General features: G+C 50.6%; 1 protein-coding gene across 1 annotated transcript; it reads left to right on the top strand.

Annotated features, from left to right (window-relative positions):
• Positions 1-84: 84 nt before the first annotated feature.
• PSMD3 (proteasome 26S subunit, non-ATPase 3) lies at positions 85-13,863 on the top strand. Its single transcript, XM_044248059.1, has 12 exons — positions 85-486; positions 3,188-3,378; positions 4,731-4,868; positions 7,068-7,204; positions 8,133-8,323; positions 8,491-8,594; positions 11,042-11,156; positions 11,261-11,380; positions 11,509-11,612; positions 11,872-12,027; positions 13,149-13,199; positions 13,406-13,863. The coding sequence occupies exons 1-12, from the start codon at positions 261-263 to the stop codon at positions 13,481-13,483; spliced, it is 1,611 nt and encodes a 536-aa protein (XP_044103994.1). The 5' UTR covers positions 85-260; the 3' UTR covers positions 13,484-13,863.
• The last annotated feature ends 1,045 nt before the right edge of the window (positions 13,864-14,908 follow it).

Genomic DNA, 14,908 nt, shown 5'->3' with positions numbered 1-14,908 from the left:
CCTTCCTCGAAGATCCGCCTCCATCCTCCACCTCGGCTGTTGATTTCTTTTCCTTTTGTGGACTCGGTCTTCGGCCTGGCAGGCCTGGCGTCTCCCAGAAGGCCCAGCGTCGGGAAGGGGTTTGCAGCTGCTCCGTCATCGTGCGGCCCGTCGCGAGCCCGCGCTCGTGTGCAGGCCCAGCTCGGTTCTTGGTCTCTGGTACGAGGATTCACGCGAGGCCCTGGTCTCGGTCCCCGGAGTAGGCCGCGACCCCAGGAGCCATGAAGCAGGAGGGCTCGGCGCGGCGCCGCGGTGCAGACAAGGCGAAGCCGCCGCCGGGCGGAGGGGAACAAGAACCACCGCCGCCCCCGACCCCCCAGGATGTGGAGATGAAAGAGGAGGCGGCGGCGGGTGGCGGGTCATCGGGGGAGCCTGACAGCAAAGCGGCGGGGACGGCGACAGCGGCTGAGCACTCCCAGCGAGAGTTGGACACCGTCACCTTGGAGGGTACGAGAGCCAGGGCCGGGGACGTGCCGTGGTCACGCATGATAGCGCCCGGGTGATGTAGCCTATCCTCGGGACCCCAGGGCAGCTTCCACCGCCCCCAGTTCCTTAGGATCACTCTCATTGCCCGTCCCCAACCACCCTGACATTCCTGACCCCAGGCCCAATAATGATCCTTCTCTCCAGGCTCTGGACTCCTTTCTTAACACACCTTCTCCCGCCTTACCCTGGTTGCATTTAGAAGTAAGTCTCACTGGGCCTGTGGACTCCCTCTCTCTTCTAAGTCCTCTCCAGTCTACTCTGTTTACATCCACCGAACTGATTCTAACGCCCCCAGTATGTGATTGGTCCTTCTAGAAACCAGTGTTTGTATTTATGTGTGCAAAGGGGGTCAGGGTGATGCAGAATACTGGCCTTGAATTTTTAAGATTGTACAAAAGTTTTGTTGTCTTAGCTACCTCTGGCAAACTCCTCTAAAAGAAGCCTCTATACTCCGTATCTTGCTTCCTTGTTTCTGTAATTAAGGTACCCTAACGATCCCATTGCTCTTTCTCTCCCTTCAGGCCGTTATTTTTGTTCTTAAAGAGTTTAAACACATTACAGACTTTTAAGTTTTTAGGTGTCATCTTTGTTTGAATTCCTAACACTCACGTTCGACCTAAGCTGTGTACCAGTCCCCCCATTTCTTTTCTCCTAGGTGCATGTTCCCAGCTTCTTACAGCTCTCTTGTTCCTCCAAGTTCACATTTCACTTTTCTTAGAGCATCCTGTCCACATTTGGAGTGGGCAGAGTGAGAGCTTCCCACTGTGAATCTGGTGCTGTTTTCCCACCTCTGGATGGAGTGGAGCGAGACTCTTTATTGGGTTTTCTCTCTTAACTGCAGGAGAACCTTTCTCAAAGACATGGAGATAAGCAAAGTTATGCTCCTGGGTGGTGTTTTTGAGGATGTAATGTTGACTGCATCAGTCCCTACTCTAAAGTTGCGCCACAGGCTCAGTATCTAATCAAGACACTTTTACCTAAAATAATGATAGCCGGTGGCAAAGGTGCTACTGGATTCATACGTATGTTTCTTATAAAGCACTTCATGTTGTTGTTGTAAAGTAGTTCGTGTTTCATTGTAGGAAGTCTAAAGTAGCAGGGAATAACATCAGCCATGGTTGACATTTTTTTTCTACGAATTTTTGAGCTGTTCTGTAATTGAGATCAAGTTATATAGACAGTTTGGAGCAAGGCATAACTAAATACAGCTGATTTTGTGTGCTTTCATCTAACATATCCATAAACATAGCATTCAACTTATTCCAGAAATGTTTATTGAATACCCGATATAGTGGCTAAGCATGCAGGCTCTGAAATTAGTTGCCTCATCTCTGTATATGAGAGTAATATTACCTACTTCATTGGGTCGATGTAAAGATTAAAATGCTTAGAACTGTGCCCAGCACAAGGTGAACCCATAGTAAACGCTCTGTATAGTGTTAGCAGTTACCATTATTATGCCATGAAGCAGACCCAGGCAGTCTGTGCTAAGTGTACAAAGGTAACTAAGAAACTACCAATTCAATGCATTCCCTTATTCTTGGACACTTGTTTCCAGTTTTTTAGCATTGTAAATAGCTTTGCAGCAGTCATGTTTGTGACCCAAGTTTTTAATCTACCTTTATGATTATTTCTTTAGATTCTCAATAATGCCTGAGTTGAGAAGGCAGATGTTTTTAAAGCTTTGGATGGGTATTGTCCAGAGAAACTAGACTGACTTACTTTGTACCAACAGAAATACCCTGTTCATCCTTGACTCTGTTACGATTTTTTTATAAGGCACAAACTTTAATATTAAGACATAGAATAGTTGAAAGCAATGTTACGATTTTTTTAAAGGATTATTTATTTTAGAGAGAGCACAAGTGCACAAGGTGGAAGGGCAGAGGGAAAGGCAGAAAGAATCTCAGGCAGACTCCGCACTGAGCACAGAGCCCAACACAGGGCTCCATCCCAGGACCCTGAGATCACGACCTGAGCCGGAACCAGGAGTCAGATGCTCAACCAGCTGCATCACCCAGACACTCCTCTGTGTTATGATTTTTTAAGTATTACCAGTTTGGTAGTTGAAAACATTGCTATTTGCAATTATTCAAATGCTAGTGAAATATATTTTCATATCGGTTAGCTGTCTGCGTTTTGCTTTGTCTGTTTATGTTCATTTTTACTTATCCTAATTTACGCAGAGCTCTTTGTAAAATAAAATTATGACTCTGTAGTCACATTTGTCACAAATATTTTTCTTTTGTTCACACAGTTACACAGAAGGATTTTTTGCAGAGTGGAATTGATCATTCATGGGGGTGGGGGAGTGGGCGATTTCTCCCACTGTTTATATTTAGAAAGTCTTTTCCTATTTAGAGAACTGATAAGTCTCCATGTGTTTGTCTTGTTTGTGTTTCTCATGGTTGCTTCTCCTTTCTTACTCCTTCTATCACCCTCTACCCTTTCCCCCACCCCAGCTTTATTTTTCTTTGTCTCTTGGTTATGTCTTAAAATCACTGAATGGCATCTGTAAGTATTGCTTAACCATATCAGGCAAAAGAAATGACCAGCAACATCTTGCCCTTCTATAAGAGGCTCCCTAGAACTACTTGCCTAGAGTGGTGGGAGAATAGGAATAATTAGAAGTAACATTTTTCTCTTCTGTGGTCCTCCTCAGACATCAAGGAGCATGTGAAACAGCTGGAGAAGGCAGTTTCGGGCAAGGAGCCTCGATTTGTGCTGAGGGCCCTGCGGATGCTACCTTCCACATCACGCCGCCTCAACCACTATGTTCTGTATAAGGCTGTGCATGGCTTCTTCACCTCAAATAATGCCACTCGAGACTTCTTACTACCCTTCCTGGAAGAGGTAAGTGAATCAGGTGCTTTAAGGTACAAGCTTAGCCTCAGACCACGCCCCACCCCCACCTCTCAATGTAATTGTTTCCCATCCTAAACCCTGTCATATGATCTGCTGTAGCTGACTAGCAAAACAAAGCAGCCCGTTTTAATACCCATTTGTCCACTAATAAGGGAACCATCCTGCCCTGTAGTATCATTCTTATGAGTCAGGGAAAAGAGCTGGGAATCAGGACCCTTCCAGCCAGACTCTATTCCTGCTGCTCCCCAACACCAACACTGTCCTCCCGTTGGGTGATGTCTCCGTTGTCCTAGGAGAAGGTACCACCCCATCTCTGCCTCCAAAACCTCACTGTGGACATATAAGATGGTGGTTAAGAGCACAGATTCTGGAGATAGAGTTGCATTTTCATCCCAGCTCTGTCATTTAGTACCTGTGGGACTTGGACAAGTGATCTAACCTCCTGATGCTTCATTTCTCCTTTGTTAAATGTGGCAAACGGATTTGGGGGATGCAGGGGAGGAAAGGAGTATGTGTAAAACTCTTAGAACTGTACCTAACACATAGTGAATACTGAAGTTCGTTTGGTGCCGGCAGTGGACTCTGTGTCAGGAGAGGCCTCTCCTTTTCCTTTCTGGCTGTGAAATCCCCCTTATGTCCAGGTCCTTCCCCTTCTCACACCTCATTGTCCTTCAGCCATCTCCCTGTATGCTCATGGACTGTTCCATAGAACAGACTCAAAAAATCCCTTGAGGTGGAATGATGATGAATTTGTTGTTTGGGAACAGACCTTCTGTCTTCACCTTGAAAAAAAATTTTAACCCATATATCTCTACATTTACCCCCAACATGTTTTGCTTTTTGAGCTTTTGTACATTACGCCAGTTTTGGTGACTAGATCTGATAAGTACGATGTATATGTCAATTTCTCCCAAATTTCCTTTGTTTCCCCCCCCAAAAATTGTATCTCATTATTCTTGACCTCATCTCTAGGATTATATTGCCTTATTAAACCCTCTCTGATAAAATTTGTAGAGGTTCCAGGTGTAATGGTTTAATCTCTACTTAGATTGTAGGCTCTTTGAGGGGTCCTACATCATCCTTTCTGTCACCATTATGTTCTTTTTCTTTTTTTTTTTTTTAATTCATTTTTTTCACTTTTCATTTCTCTTGCCAGCCTCCTTGATTTCCTTTGGAAGGAGACTGTGCCATCTTTATTTTTATATCCCCAGTACCTAGAAGAATTTTGCATATAATAGGTACTTAGTGAATATTTATTGAAATACATCCTGAGTATTAAATAAATTCTTAACTGGTTGATCTGACTGAGCTTTTCCACAGTAATTCCTATCTCCTCCTAGCCCATGGATACCGAAGCTGATTTACAGTTCCGTCCCCGAACAGGAAAAGCCGCGTCAACCCCCCTCCTGCCAGAAGTGGAAGCCTACCTGCAGCTCCTCGTGGTCATCTTCCTGATGAACAGCAAGCGCTACAAAGAGGTATCCAGGACCAGTGAGCCAGAAGAACAGGCCCCCAGCGGTGCATGGGGTTTGCGGGAAAAACCGTCTCTGGTGAAGAATTGGAGAGAGTCCCTGGGTTCTTCTTCATCCCCCTCGACTCTTTCCCCCATGTGGGAATGTGCTGAACCCCACATCCAGGGAAGCCCCCTTAGACCCTATTGAGACACCGTGAGAAGGGGCTGGCACCGCGCTTCTCTGTGGCATGGTACTAGTGCGGTGGATTCTGTTAGGAAAAGGAGATTTGGAGATAGAATCCCGAGTTCAAATCCTAGCTGTACCTTAGGCAAATCAGTTTCTCCTGGATTTGTGTCAAATGGGGAAAACAGTGCCCAACTCACGACATCACTGTTGATATTAAGTAAAATACTAGCACAGTGATCCGCATAGAGTAAGCTTCCATGGTATTTCAGTAAGTGGCAGCTCTGATGACAGGACTGAACAGCTCCCTGGGTACTGCACTGCCACTGGCTCCCCAGCTGGGGCCAAGTTCTTCTGTCAGTCACAGCCACTGTCCAAAGAATATGCTCAAGAAATGACAGGTCCAGGGCGCCTGGGCACCTCGGTCCTTGATGCATTCGACTTTTGATTTGGGCTGAGGTCATGATCTCAGAGTCGTGGGATCGAGCCTTGAGTTGGGCTCCACACTCAGCAGGGGTGTGCCTGAGATTCTTTCCCTCCCCCTGCCCTTCCACCCCCATCCCCCGCTTCAGTGTGTACATGTGCCCACCCATGTGCTCATTCTCTCCAATAAGTAAGTCTTAAAAATGAAAGAAATGATAGTTTCCTCTGCTCCATTTCCTGTTTTATTTTTTCCTTGCCTTGCCACGAGTTGGTTTTTGTGTGTTTTGAGATATAATTCACCCCCTTTAAGGTATACAGTTAGGGGGCGCCTGGCTGGCTTAGTCAGTAGAGCATCCACTCCTAATCTCTGGGTCATGAGTTCGAGCCCAACACTGGGTACAGAGATTACTTAAAATTAATTAATTAAATACATTCTTTAAAAATTAAGGGTACAGGGATGCCTGGGTGGCTCAGGGGGTAGCCTTCGGCTCAGGTCGTGATCTCAGGGTCCTGGGATCGAGCCCGGCAATCGGGCTCAGGGGGTAGTCTTCGGCTCGGGTCGTGATCTCAGGGTCCTGGGATCGAGCCCGGCATCGGGCTCTCTGCTCGGCGGGGAGGCTGCTTCCCCCTTTCTCTCTGCCTACTTGTGATGTCTCTCTGTCAAATAAATAAATAAAATCTTAAAAAAAAAAAAATTAAGGGTACAGTTAAGTGGGTTTTGATGTGTTCACAAGGTTGCGCAATCATCATCACTGTCTAATTCCATAATAATTCATCACCCCAGAAAGAAACCCTGTCGCAGTTAGTAATCACTCCCCATCCTCCCCTCACCCCAGCCTCTGGCAACGACTGTTCATCTACATTATCTGATTCATGGATTTTCCTATTCTGGACATTTCCTATAAATGGAATTACATAACACATGGCCTTTTGTGTCTGACTTCTTTTTTTTTTTTAAAGATTTTATTTATTTATTTGAGAGAGAGAGACAGTGAGAGAGAGCATGAGCGAGGAGAAGGTCAGAGAGCGAAGCAGACTCCCCATGGAGCTGGGAGCCTGATGTGGGACTCGATCCCGGGACTCCAGGATCACGCCCTGAGCCGAAGGCAGTCGTCCCACCAACTGAGCCACCCAGGCGTCCCTGTGTCTGACTTCTTTGACTTAGCATGATGTTTTCCAGATTTGTCCACGTTGTAGTATATATCTATATTCCAGCTCTTTTTATGTATGAATAATACTCCATTGTAGGGATAGTTATGAATAGCGCTGCTGTGAACATGTGTGTACAAGCTTTTTTTTTTTTTTAAAGACTTTATTTGACAGAGATCACAAGTAGGCAGAGAGGCAGGCAGAGAGAGAGGGGGAAGCAGGCTCCCTGCTGAGCAGAGAGCCCAATGCAGGGCTCCATCCCAGGACCCTGAGATCATGACCTGAGCTGAAGGCAGAGCTTAACCCACTGAGCCACCCAGGCACCCCTGTTTACAGGCTTTTATGTGAACATACATTTCCAGTTCTCCTGGATTGATACCCGAGAGGGAAGTTGCTGGCTCATAGGGTAGCTCCCTGTTTAACTTTTTGAGGAGCTCCCACCTGATTCTCATTTGGCTGCCTCCACAGGCACAGAAGATCTCAGACGACCTGATGCAGAAGATCAGCACTCAGAACCGCCGGGCCCTGGACCTTGTGGCCGCGAAGTGTTACTACTATCACGCCCGGGTCTATGAGTTTCTGGACAAGCTGGATGTGGTGCGCAGGTACAGGGAGCCAGAGTCTGACCCCAAGGTTAAGAATTGTCCGTCAGGGTGTTCCCTACACTCCACCTCAAGGGAGGACTGATTGGTAGGTCAAGGGTAGGACAGGCTGGAAAACATTTCACTCCTCAGCTTAAAACTGTTGGTGGTTCCCCATGTTCCTCAGGGAAGAGCTGAAGTCACGACAGCATGTGAGCCTTGGCGCCTGCTCCCTACCTGCTAGTCTCTGCTTTCCCCTGCTCCCCTGACTGGCTCCCTGGCCATGCTGGCCAGGAAGGAAGGGTTCTTCCTTCCGCCTTCAGTGCTCTTCTCCCTCCTTCCTTCAGCCTATGTTTAATCGTTACCTTTTCAGAAAGGTCCTACCCTGATCAAGCTGTTTAAAATTGCAGCCCCTGGGGGCGCCTGGGTGGCTCAGTGGGTTAAGCTGCTGCCTTCTGCTCAGGTCATGATCTCAGGGTCCTGGGATCGAGTCCTGCATCGGGCTCTCTGCTCGGCGGGGAGCCTGCTTCCTCCTCTCTCTCTCTGCCCGCCTCTCTGCCTACTTGTGATCTCTATCTGTCAAATAAATAAATAAAATCTTAAAAAAATGAAAAAATAAAAAATAAAATTGCAGCCCCATCCTCCTCACCTCCTGTGTTCCCCACTGCACTTACCCCGGTTTCTCCACAGTCCAGATCTCCTTCTGTCGTACTACCTATGACGCCTACTTGTCACGATCATTGTCTGTCTCGTCCATTGGAACGCACAGTTGCATCCTGTTTGTGCACCTGGGACAGTGCGTCACACTGTGGGCACTCGAGAGTTGAAGAGTCAGTGAATAATCAGAAAAGCAGTTTGTGTCACTTGTTTTGGAATTGAGAGAGTAGAGAGGCCACAGCCATTGAAAGTCGTTCTTCGAGACGTTTGACATGCTTTTCTCACCTTGGCGCAGCTTCTTGCACGCTCGGCTCCGGACAGCCACGCTCCGGCACGATGCGGACGGCCAGGCCACCCTGCTCAACCTGCTGCTGCGGAACTACCTGCACTACAGCTTGTACGACCAGGCCGAGAAGCTAGTGTCCAAGTCCGTGTTCCCGGAGCAGGCCAACAACAATGAGTGGGCCAGGTACCTCTACTACACAGGTGAGCGAGGGGCGCGGCCCCCAGGCCAGAGGGGGTGTCTGGCTCCCTGGCACAGAGTCCTGGAAGATAGGGCGCGCTTGGTGCCCAAGGGGCCCGTTTGGCGCTCTGGCTTGTGAGGGGCTTTGGGTGACGCTGTTTTCCTGAGCCACTCTCTCCTCCACACGCAGGCCGGATCAAAGCCATTCAGCTGGAGTACTCAGAGGCCCGGAGAACGATGACCAATGCCCTTCGCAAGGCCCCTCAGCACACAGCTGTCGGCTTCAAACAGACGGTGAGCAGCAGTTCTCCCTCTGCCGCTTGCTCAGCTGATAATGCCTTCGTTCTCCTTCCTTGCGCGGGGACCCGGGAAGGCCTCCTGAACCTTCATTATCCAGGAGTTGCATTGCATGTCCCTTTGTGCATAGCACTGGTCAGAGCGCACAAAGCAGACGCTGCCTGCACCTCCGGTGGTTTATACTCGGAAAATTCTCCTTGGTAGATGGTTCAGAATGTTCCCCTTTCCCCAGCAGTCCTTATAGCCATGCCAGGCCTGGGCCTGGGTCGTGTTGAGAAACCCTAGACTCTTTGCTGGTCCCTCGCATGCGCATTTGGGAGCGGTGTTTTCTGTGGCCGGGGAGCCTGGGAAATCTCCATCAGGCTGACAGATTTGGGTACAGACAGATCTCGGCCACCTGAGCGCTCTCAGTCACCAAGTACTTTTTGAGTGCTGACCCTGGTATTAGGCACTGTGAGCTCGGTAAACGCATTGACTCAGCAAGGCTGGAGGGCCTGTGTAAAGTCGCAGAGTCTGGTAGCCAGAATTTGGACCCACCTTTCCAAACTACAGACCTCCGTTCCCACCTTAACATGATTGCCACCCCCTCATCCCCTTGAAAGAGAACCAGATGGAGATGTACAATGATTAGGTCCATCTAGTCAAGATGTGGTTTGTTTCTGTTCAGAGGTTCAGAGAAAGACAGGTTTGGTTTTTGGTGAAATAATTAAAGACATCTTAAAAATAGTTTAATCTGGTTTTTGATGATGGGTAGACTTTCACAGAAAGGAATGGCTTTTCAGACATTCACAGTATGTGTGCAGAATATTCAAAATATTAGATTGCTTACAACATGCAGCATACCCTAAAGTCATAAAGATACAGGTAATCCGTTTACAAACTGTGCCGTGCCCTGGGGAGAGGCACTCTGGGGGAGCGCAGACTGTACTGCCGGTGGCTGTGGGCCCCGTGGTGGAGGCAGGTGGCAGCGAGGAGCAGAGGGAGGTCTTTGGCCAGCAGACTGTGAGGGAGCCACCCCCCACCCCACCTTCCCTGTCACTAAGTTGCCTCCATGTCTTTTGGATTTGTCTCCTCTCTGGTATTACCAGTGCCTTTGCTTGAGCCACTGGCACTTCTGGTCATCTTCCCCGCTTTATGAACCCAGTTTCCACACACCCGCCCAGCTGAACAGAGCTCCGGGCCCGTCTCTGCCTTGCCCAGGAAGCTTGCATTGCTCCCCACAACCAGCCCAAGAGAGTATCACAGGTCCTGTGAGGGAGGCAGGCAGGGCTTATGATGACACAGCCGCCACCACCGATGCCGCCCACTGTACAGACCAGGAAGCCCAGGACTCGGCCACTCAGCCTTTCCGAGCTAGTGAGTGAATAAACTCCAAACTTGGCCTGGCATTCAAAATAGCACGTCCCCAGACAGGCCCCACGTCCCTCATGATAGCCTTCCAAACTTCTTGAGACATGTGCTCACGCTGGTGAGTCTGTCCCCTCGACCAAAACATCCTTCTCTTTCCGCTTCACCTGAATCCTGACGGCGTGTGCGTGTGTTAACTTGTGCCTCTTTCCTGGGTCTCCCCGCACTCCAGGGAAGGGGGCAGCATCGGAGGTTGTGTGGGGGTGAGTGTCGACATGGTCACCCACCACCCATCTTTCTTTTTTTAAGATTGATTGATTAGAGAGCACAAGCAGGGGGAGAGGGAGAAGCAGACTCCCTGCTGAGCAAGGAGTCCGATTTGGGGCTCGATCCCAGGACCCTGGGATCATGACCCAAACCGAAGGCAGACACTTAACCAGCTGAGTCACTCAGGTGCCCCAACCTACCACCCATCTTAACGGCTTACTTCTCTCATGACTCTTGCTGTCACGTGGTTTAGCCGCCTGTGGTCCTGTTCGTCTTGCTTCGTAGGCAGCTCCTACATCACTGGCATCGCCTCCATTGTAATTTTCCTCGCTTGGTGCTAAGTCCACAGGAGGCACTATTCACAAATCCCTCACGGTTTTATGGAGAAAAAAGGGCCAGATCTCCCAGCTAGTTCCCGAGTCCACATGGCCTATTCTCAAAGGTTCTGCCCAGGGGCCAAGTTCTCTACACTCACCTCCTTTTCTCCAATAATAGTTCACATCCCTAATCAGCATCTTTGGCAGATTCCTTAGGCCTCTGGGCCCTGTCTCCTCCTTGTTTCAGAGCCACAGGACCTGCCCATCTGGCCTGAACTTCAGAGCATTGCTGTGGCAGCGTGGTGTGCACGTGGAACTTAGAGCTCCGTGCGGTCACGGGGGCAGCTCTTCCCGGTCCCTGGCTCTGGGCAGGCACAGCTCTGCACGGGCCTCATCACGGAGCCATTTTCCCCGTTTCACAGTGTGTCTGAGTGCACTGAAGCCCTCTTTCTTTCCCTCCTCCCTCCTGCTGGGGCTCCCTGCCCACTGTGTTCCCGTGTCACATACCACCAGGTGCACAAGCTTCTGATTGTGGTGGAGCTGCTGCTCGGGGAAATCCCAGACCGACTACAGTTCCGCCAGCCGTCCCTCAAGCGCTCGCTCATGCCCTACTTCCTTCTGACTCAAGGTAAGGCTGGTCCCACTCCCAGAGCTGGCCGGACCCCAGACGCCATGACCCCCTCCGTGGGTTTGCCTGTTTGCATCATCTGATTCACTCCTCTCCCCCTCCAGCTGTCAGGACCGGAAACCTAGCCAAGTTCAACCAGGTCCTGGACCAGTTTGGGGAGAAATTTCAAGCAGATGGGACCTATACCCTAATCATCCGACTGCGGCACAACGTCATTAAGACAGGTGTGGGTCAGAGTCTGGGAGGGCCACTGGGAGAGCAGGGCACTGATGAGGCTTCTGTGACGGGTGTCCATGGGTGGGTGAAGGGGCTATGCCCACCCTGCCCACGCCATTGCTCCTCCCTCTCCCAGGTGTGCGCATGATCAGCCTCTCCTATTCCCGAATCTCCCTGGCCGACATCGCCCAGAAGCTGCAGCTGGATAGCCCAGAGGACGCGGAGTTCATTGTTGCCAAGGTGGGGCTGGCTTGGGGACTGAAGCCGCCATGTACCTGCTGCATTTCAGGGCACAGGAATGGGAGAAGATTGGTTAAGGGCGGGGTGGCGTGGTCTTTTCAGGGAGTGCTGGTCTTAGAGTGAAGCCTGACGGTTTTCAGAGAGAAATTGTACACAGGGGAGCAGGTGAGAGTATAAGGAGGAAAGGGACAGGACGGGATGTTCTCAGGTTTAGAAGGTGGGCTTTCTGGTGACCTTGCATCCCTTTGGGGGCCTGCAGGCCATCCGGGATGGTGTCATTGAGGCCAGCATCAACCACGAGAAGGGCTACGTCCAGTCCAAGGAGATGATTGACATCTACTCTACCCGTGAGCCCCAGCTGGCCTTCCACCAGCGGATCTCCTTCTGCCTCGACATCCACAACATGTCCGTCAAGGTGAGAAGCCGGGGCTGCAGGGGTGGGGTTGGCAGCACCCAAGGAGTCCTCAGAGGAGAAGAGCAGAGTTTCAGCCCATCTCTGTAGAGTCGCTGAACGGCAGGGCAGGGGCCTGGTGGGAACAAAGGACTCGGCCCGTGGGCCTGTAAGACCCTTGACTGCCTCTAAGGGTCTGGTTGCCAGGGAGGAGCAGGCGGATTCAGAGTGAAGGCTTCCAGATTTACTTCCAGACTGGAGTCCTTCACCTTCTCTGAGCCTATTTCTCCATCTATACGGCTGAGAGTGAAAGACCTGCCCCGCCTGCCTTGGGGCTGAGGTCATGAGATGCAGTCGCTGTCTCAGGGCACTTAGTGAAGCCTCAGCTGTGGAGAGGGCGAGGCAGCTATCTCCTTCCACAAAAGGCTGTTAAGCCCTTATTCTGTGGCAGGCTCTGACCTAGGTACTGGTACTGTGTGTCAGATTTTTCTCGGGCTCTTCTTGCCTCAAGGAACTAGGGATGTTGTTACCTTGCTTAAAATCAGGGTCCTGGGATCAAGTCCTGCATCAGGCTCCTTGCTCGGCAGGGAGCCTGCTTCTCCCTCTGACTCTGCCTGCCTCTCTGTCTGCCTGTGCTCACTCGCTCTCTCTCCCTCTGTCTCTGACAAATAAATAAATAAAATCTTTAAAAAAAAAAAAAAAAAACAATCAGGTAAATGCTGTGCTCAGGGAGACATGAGAGGCCCTTTGCAACCTTGTCCCCTCCCACTGGTGTTCCCTCCCCCTCTCCCCCAACTCTCTCTCCCTGATTTTCCTTCCTCCCCCTCCCTTGCCCCACCTATCCCCCCCAACCCCAGCTGGTCCCACTCTGCTCAGGCCAGGCCTTTTCACACATGGAAACCTCTGCCTGGAATGCTTTTCCTTTAAGTGACATTAGTCACTTAAACCTCCGGGTCTTCTGATTCTCTCCTTTAGCAGTTACCACGTGATGTAGTAATTCACTTACATGCCTAGCTCCCCAGTTGGCTCAACTGGAGATTGAATAACCTTCCTCCTGTCGTGGTGCCAGTACACAGAAGGAGCACAATAAATGTAAGTTAAGTGCATGCCTTCTCTTAATCTTGCTTCTCTCTCCTGTGCTTCAGGCCATGAGGTTTCCTCCCAAATCATACAACAAGGACTTGGAGTCTGCAGAGGTAAGGTGCACTCTGCTTTAGATAGAGCTGAAACATTCAGACTTTCTCCAGAGAGGGAAGAGGGAGGCAGTTTCTGGAAAGGCTTGGAGCAGCTCCAAAGCTTTGGCAGTCCCTGACCTTGGGGTGGATTGGGCTGGATAAAGCACTGTGTGAGAGAGCCCCACTGGTCCCCAGCAGCCCAGCCCTCACCTTACCTCTTGCTCCAGGAACGGCGTGAGCGAGAACAGCAGGACTTGGAGTTCGCCAAGGAGATGGCAGAAGATGATGATGACAGCTTCCCTTGAGCTGGGGGGCTGGGGAGGGTTGGGGTGAGTGGGGACTGGCTCTTTATCTTCCCCCCTTGGGGTACCCTGCCTGGGGAACTGGCCCCTTTCTGTACATGTCTCACAGACTCATATGTGCAGGGGGTGAGGGGTGCAGGGAGCCGGCCACCCCCACCTCACCCCAGGACCCCTCCCCAGCCAGTGACATAGCACACGGTGGGCAGGAAGGTGGGTGGGCAGCCTCCCCAGGGCAGGGTCCTGGCCAGTGGTGTGGGCAGCAGGATGGGAGGGAATAGCCCTGTGCTCTCCCGGGAGTCGGGGACTGGAATTGGGACATGTGCTGGGATGTATGTTTTTTGAAGCTTCAATTATGATTTTTAAACAATAAAAGGTTCTCCAAAGTTCTTTGTGCATCATTTAGTGACAGTACTTTGCTCTCACACTCTGCACTGTTGACAGCCAGATTTTTCTATCCTGGTCATGGGAGGACTAGCCCAGTGTGACTGTGGATGAGGACAGGGTCAAAGGCAGGGGGAGCCAAGGGCAGGGGGAGCAGAGGAGCATATACTGATCTGACACCAGAAGGGCCTCTCTCCTCTCTAACTGGCTGGCCAATATTGGGCAAGTCACTAAACCTCAGTCTCTTTCCCCACATTTGTCCAATAAAGGATTAGACTCTTGAGCTGGCTCTGAAGTTAGAAATCTAGACCTCTAGAGGATCAAGGGAAAGGCAAGGGACTGGCCCTCGGGTGAGGTCTGTAGAGGAGAGAAGGGGCTCCAGAAGGGAGAGCAGGGCCTTGCTCAGTTGGCCCTTCATGGATGGGAGAGCAGAGCTGGGTCAGGCAGGACCCCCTCCCCCTCCCTGTGGCCCCGCCCACTTCAGCTGTGGATTGGAGTGGAGGTGGGAATGGGTCTGGGTAGGTCTGGAAGTCTTGGCCTCGAGGGGTACTGCTCCCCATCTTGGCTCATTGAATTGTGGCAGTGTGTGTGTCCCCTCTGCCCCAGCCCCTGGTACCTTGCTGTACGTGTGCCCTCTTCCTGCCAAGAGCTCTGTTATCTGAGTGGGTCCTGGGGTTTTTTGCTCCTGATAACTGTGTTCCTCTCCTGCTGTGCTCTGGCTCTCCAGCCCATGGATTTCTACACCACCTCCAGGCTTCCTGCCTTACAATGATATATCCCCCTGGCTTCTGAAACACTCCCTTGAGATCACATACTCCTAGGAGGTGGTGTGAAAGTCCTAACTAGCTCGGAGATTCTTAGAGCGCATCAGGTGTTTGTGTCCTCCTGGGCCTTTGCCCATTGCCTCATACCCTGGGTCCAATGAAGTTTGTTAGGAAAGGTACACTCTGTTCATACCAACTGAAGATTTTCATCCCCCAATATCCCTAATTTCCGCTAAAGTCATGTTTTAGACTGGCCTTGCTTTGGTTCCTGATCCCATCCCAG

The sequence above is a fragment of the Neovison vison genome, chromosome 5 (genome assembly GCF_020171115.1).
Source record: "Neovison vison isolate M4711 chromosome 5, ASM_NN_V1, whole genome shotgun sequence".
Classification (NCBI taxonomy): domain Eukaryota; kingdom Metazoa; phylum Chordata; class Mammalia; order Carnivora; family Mustelidae; genus Neogale; species Neogale vison.
Note: the sequence above shows the minus strand (reverse complement) of the source record. Positions and strands in the feature narration are given on the sequence as shown.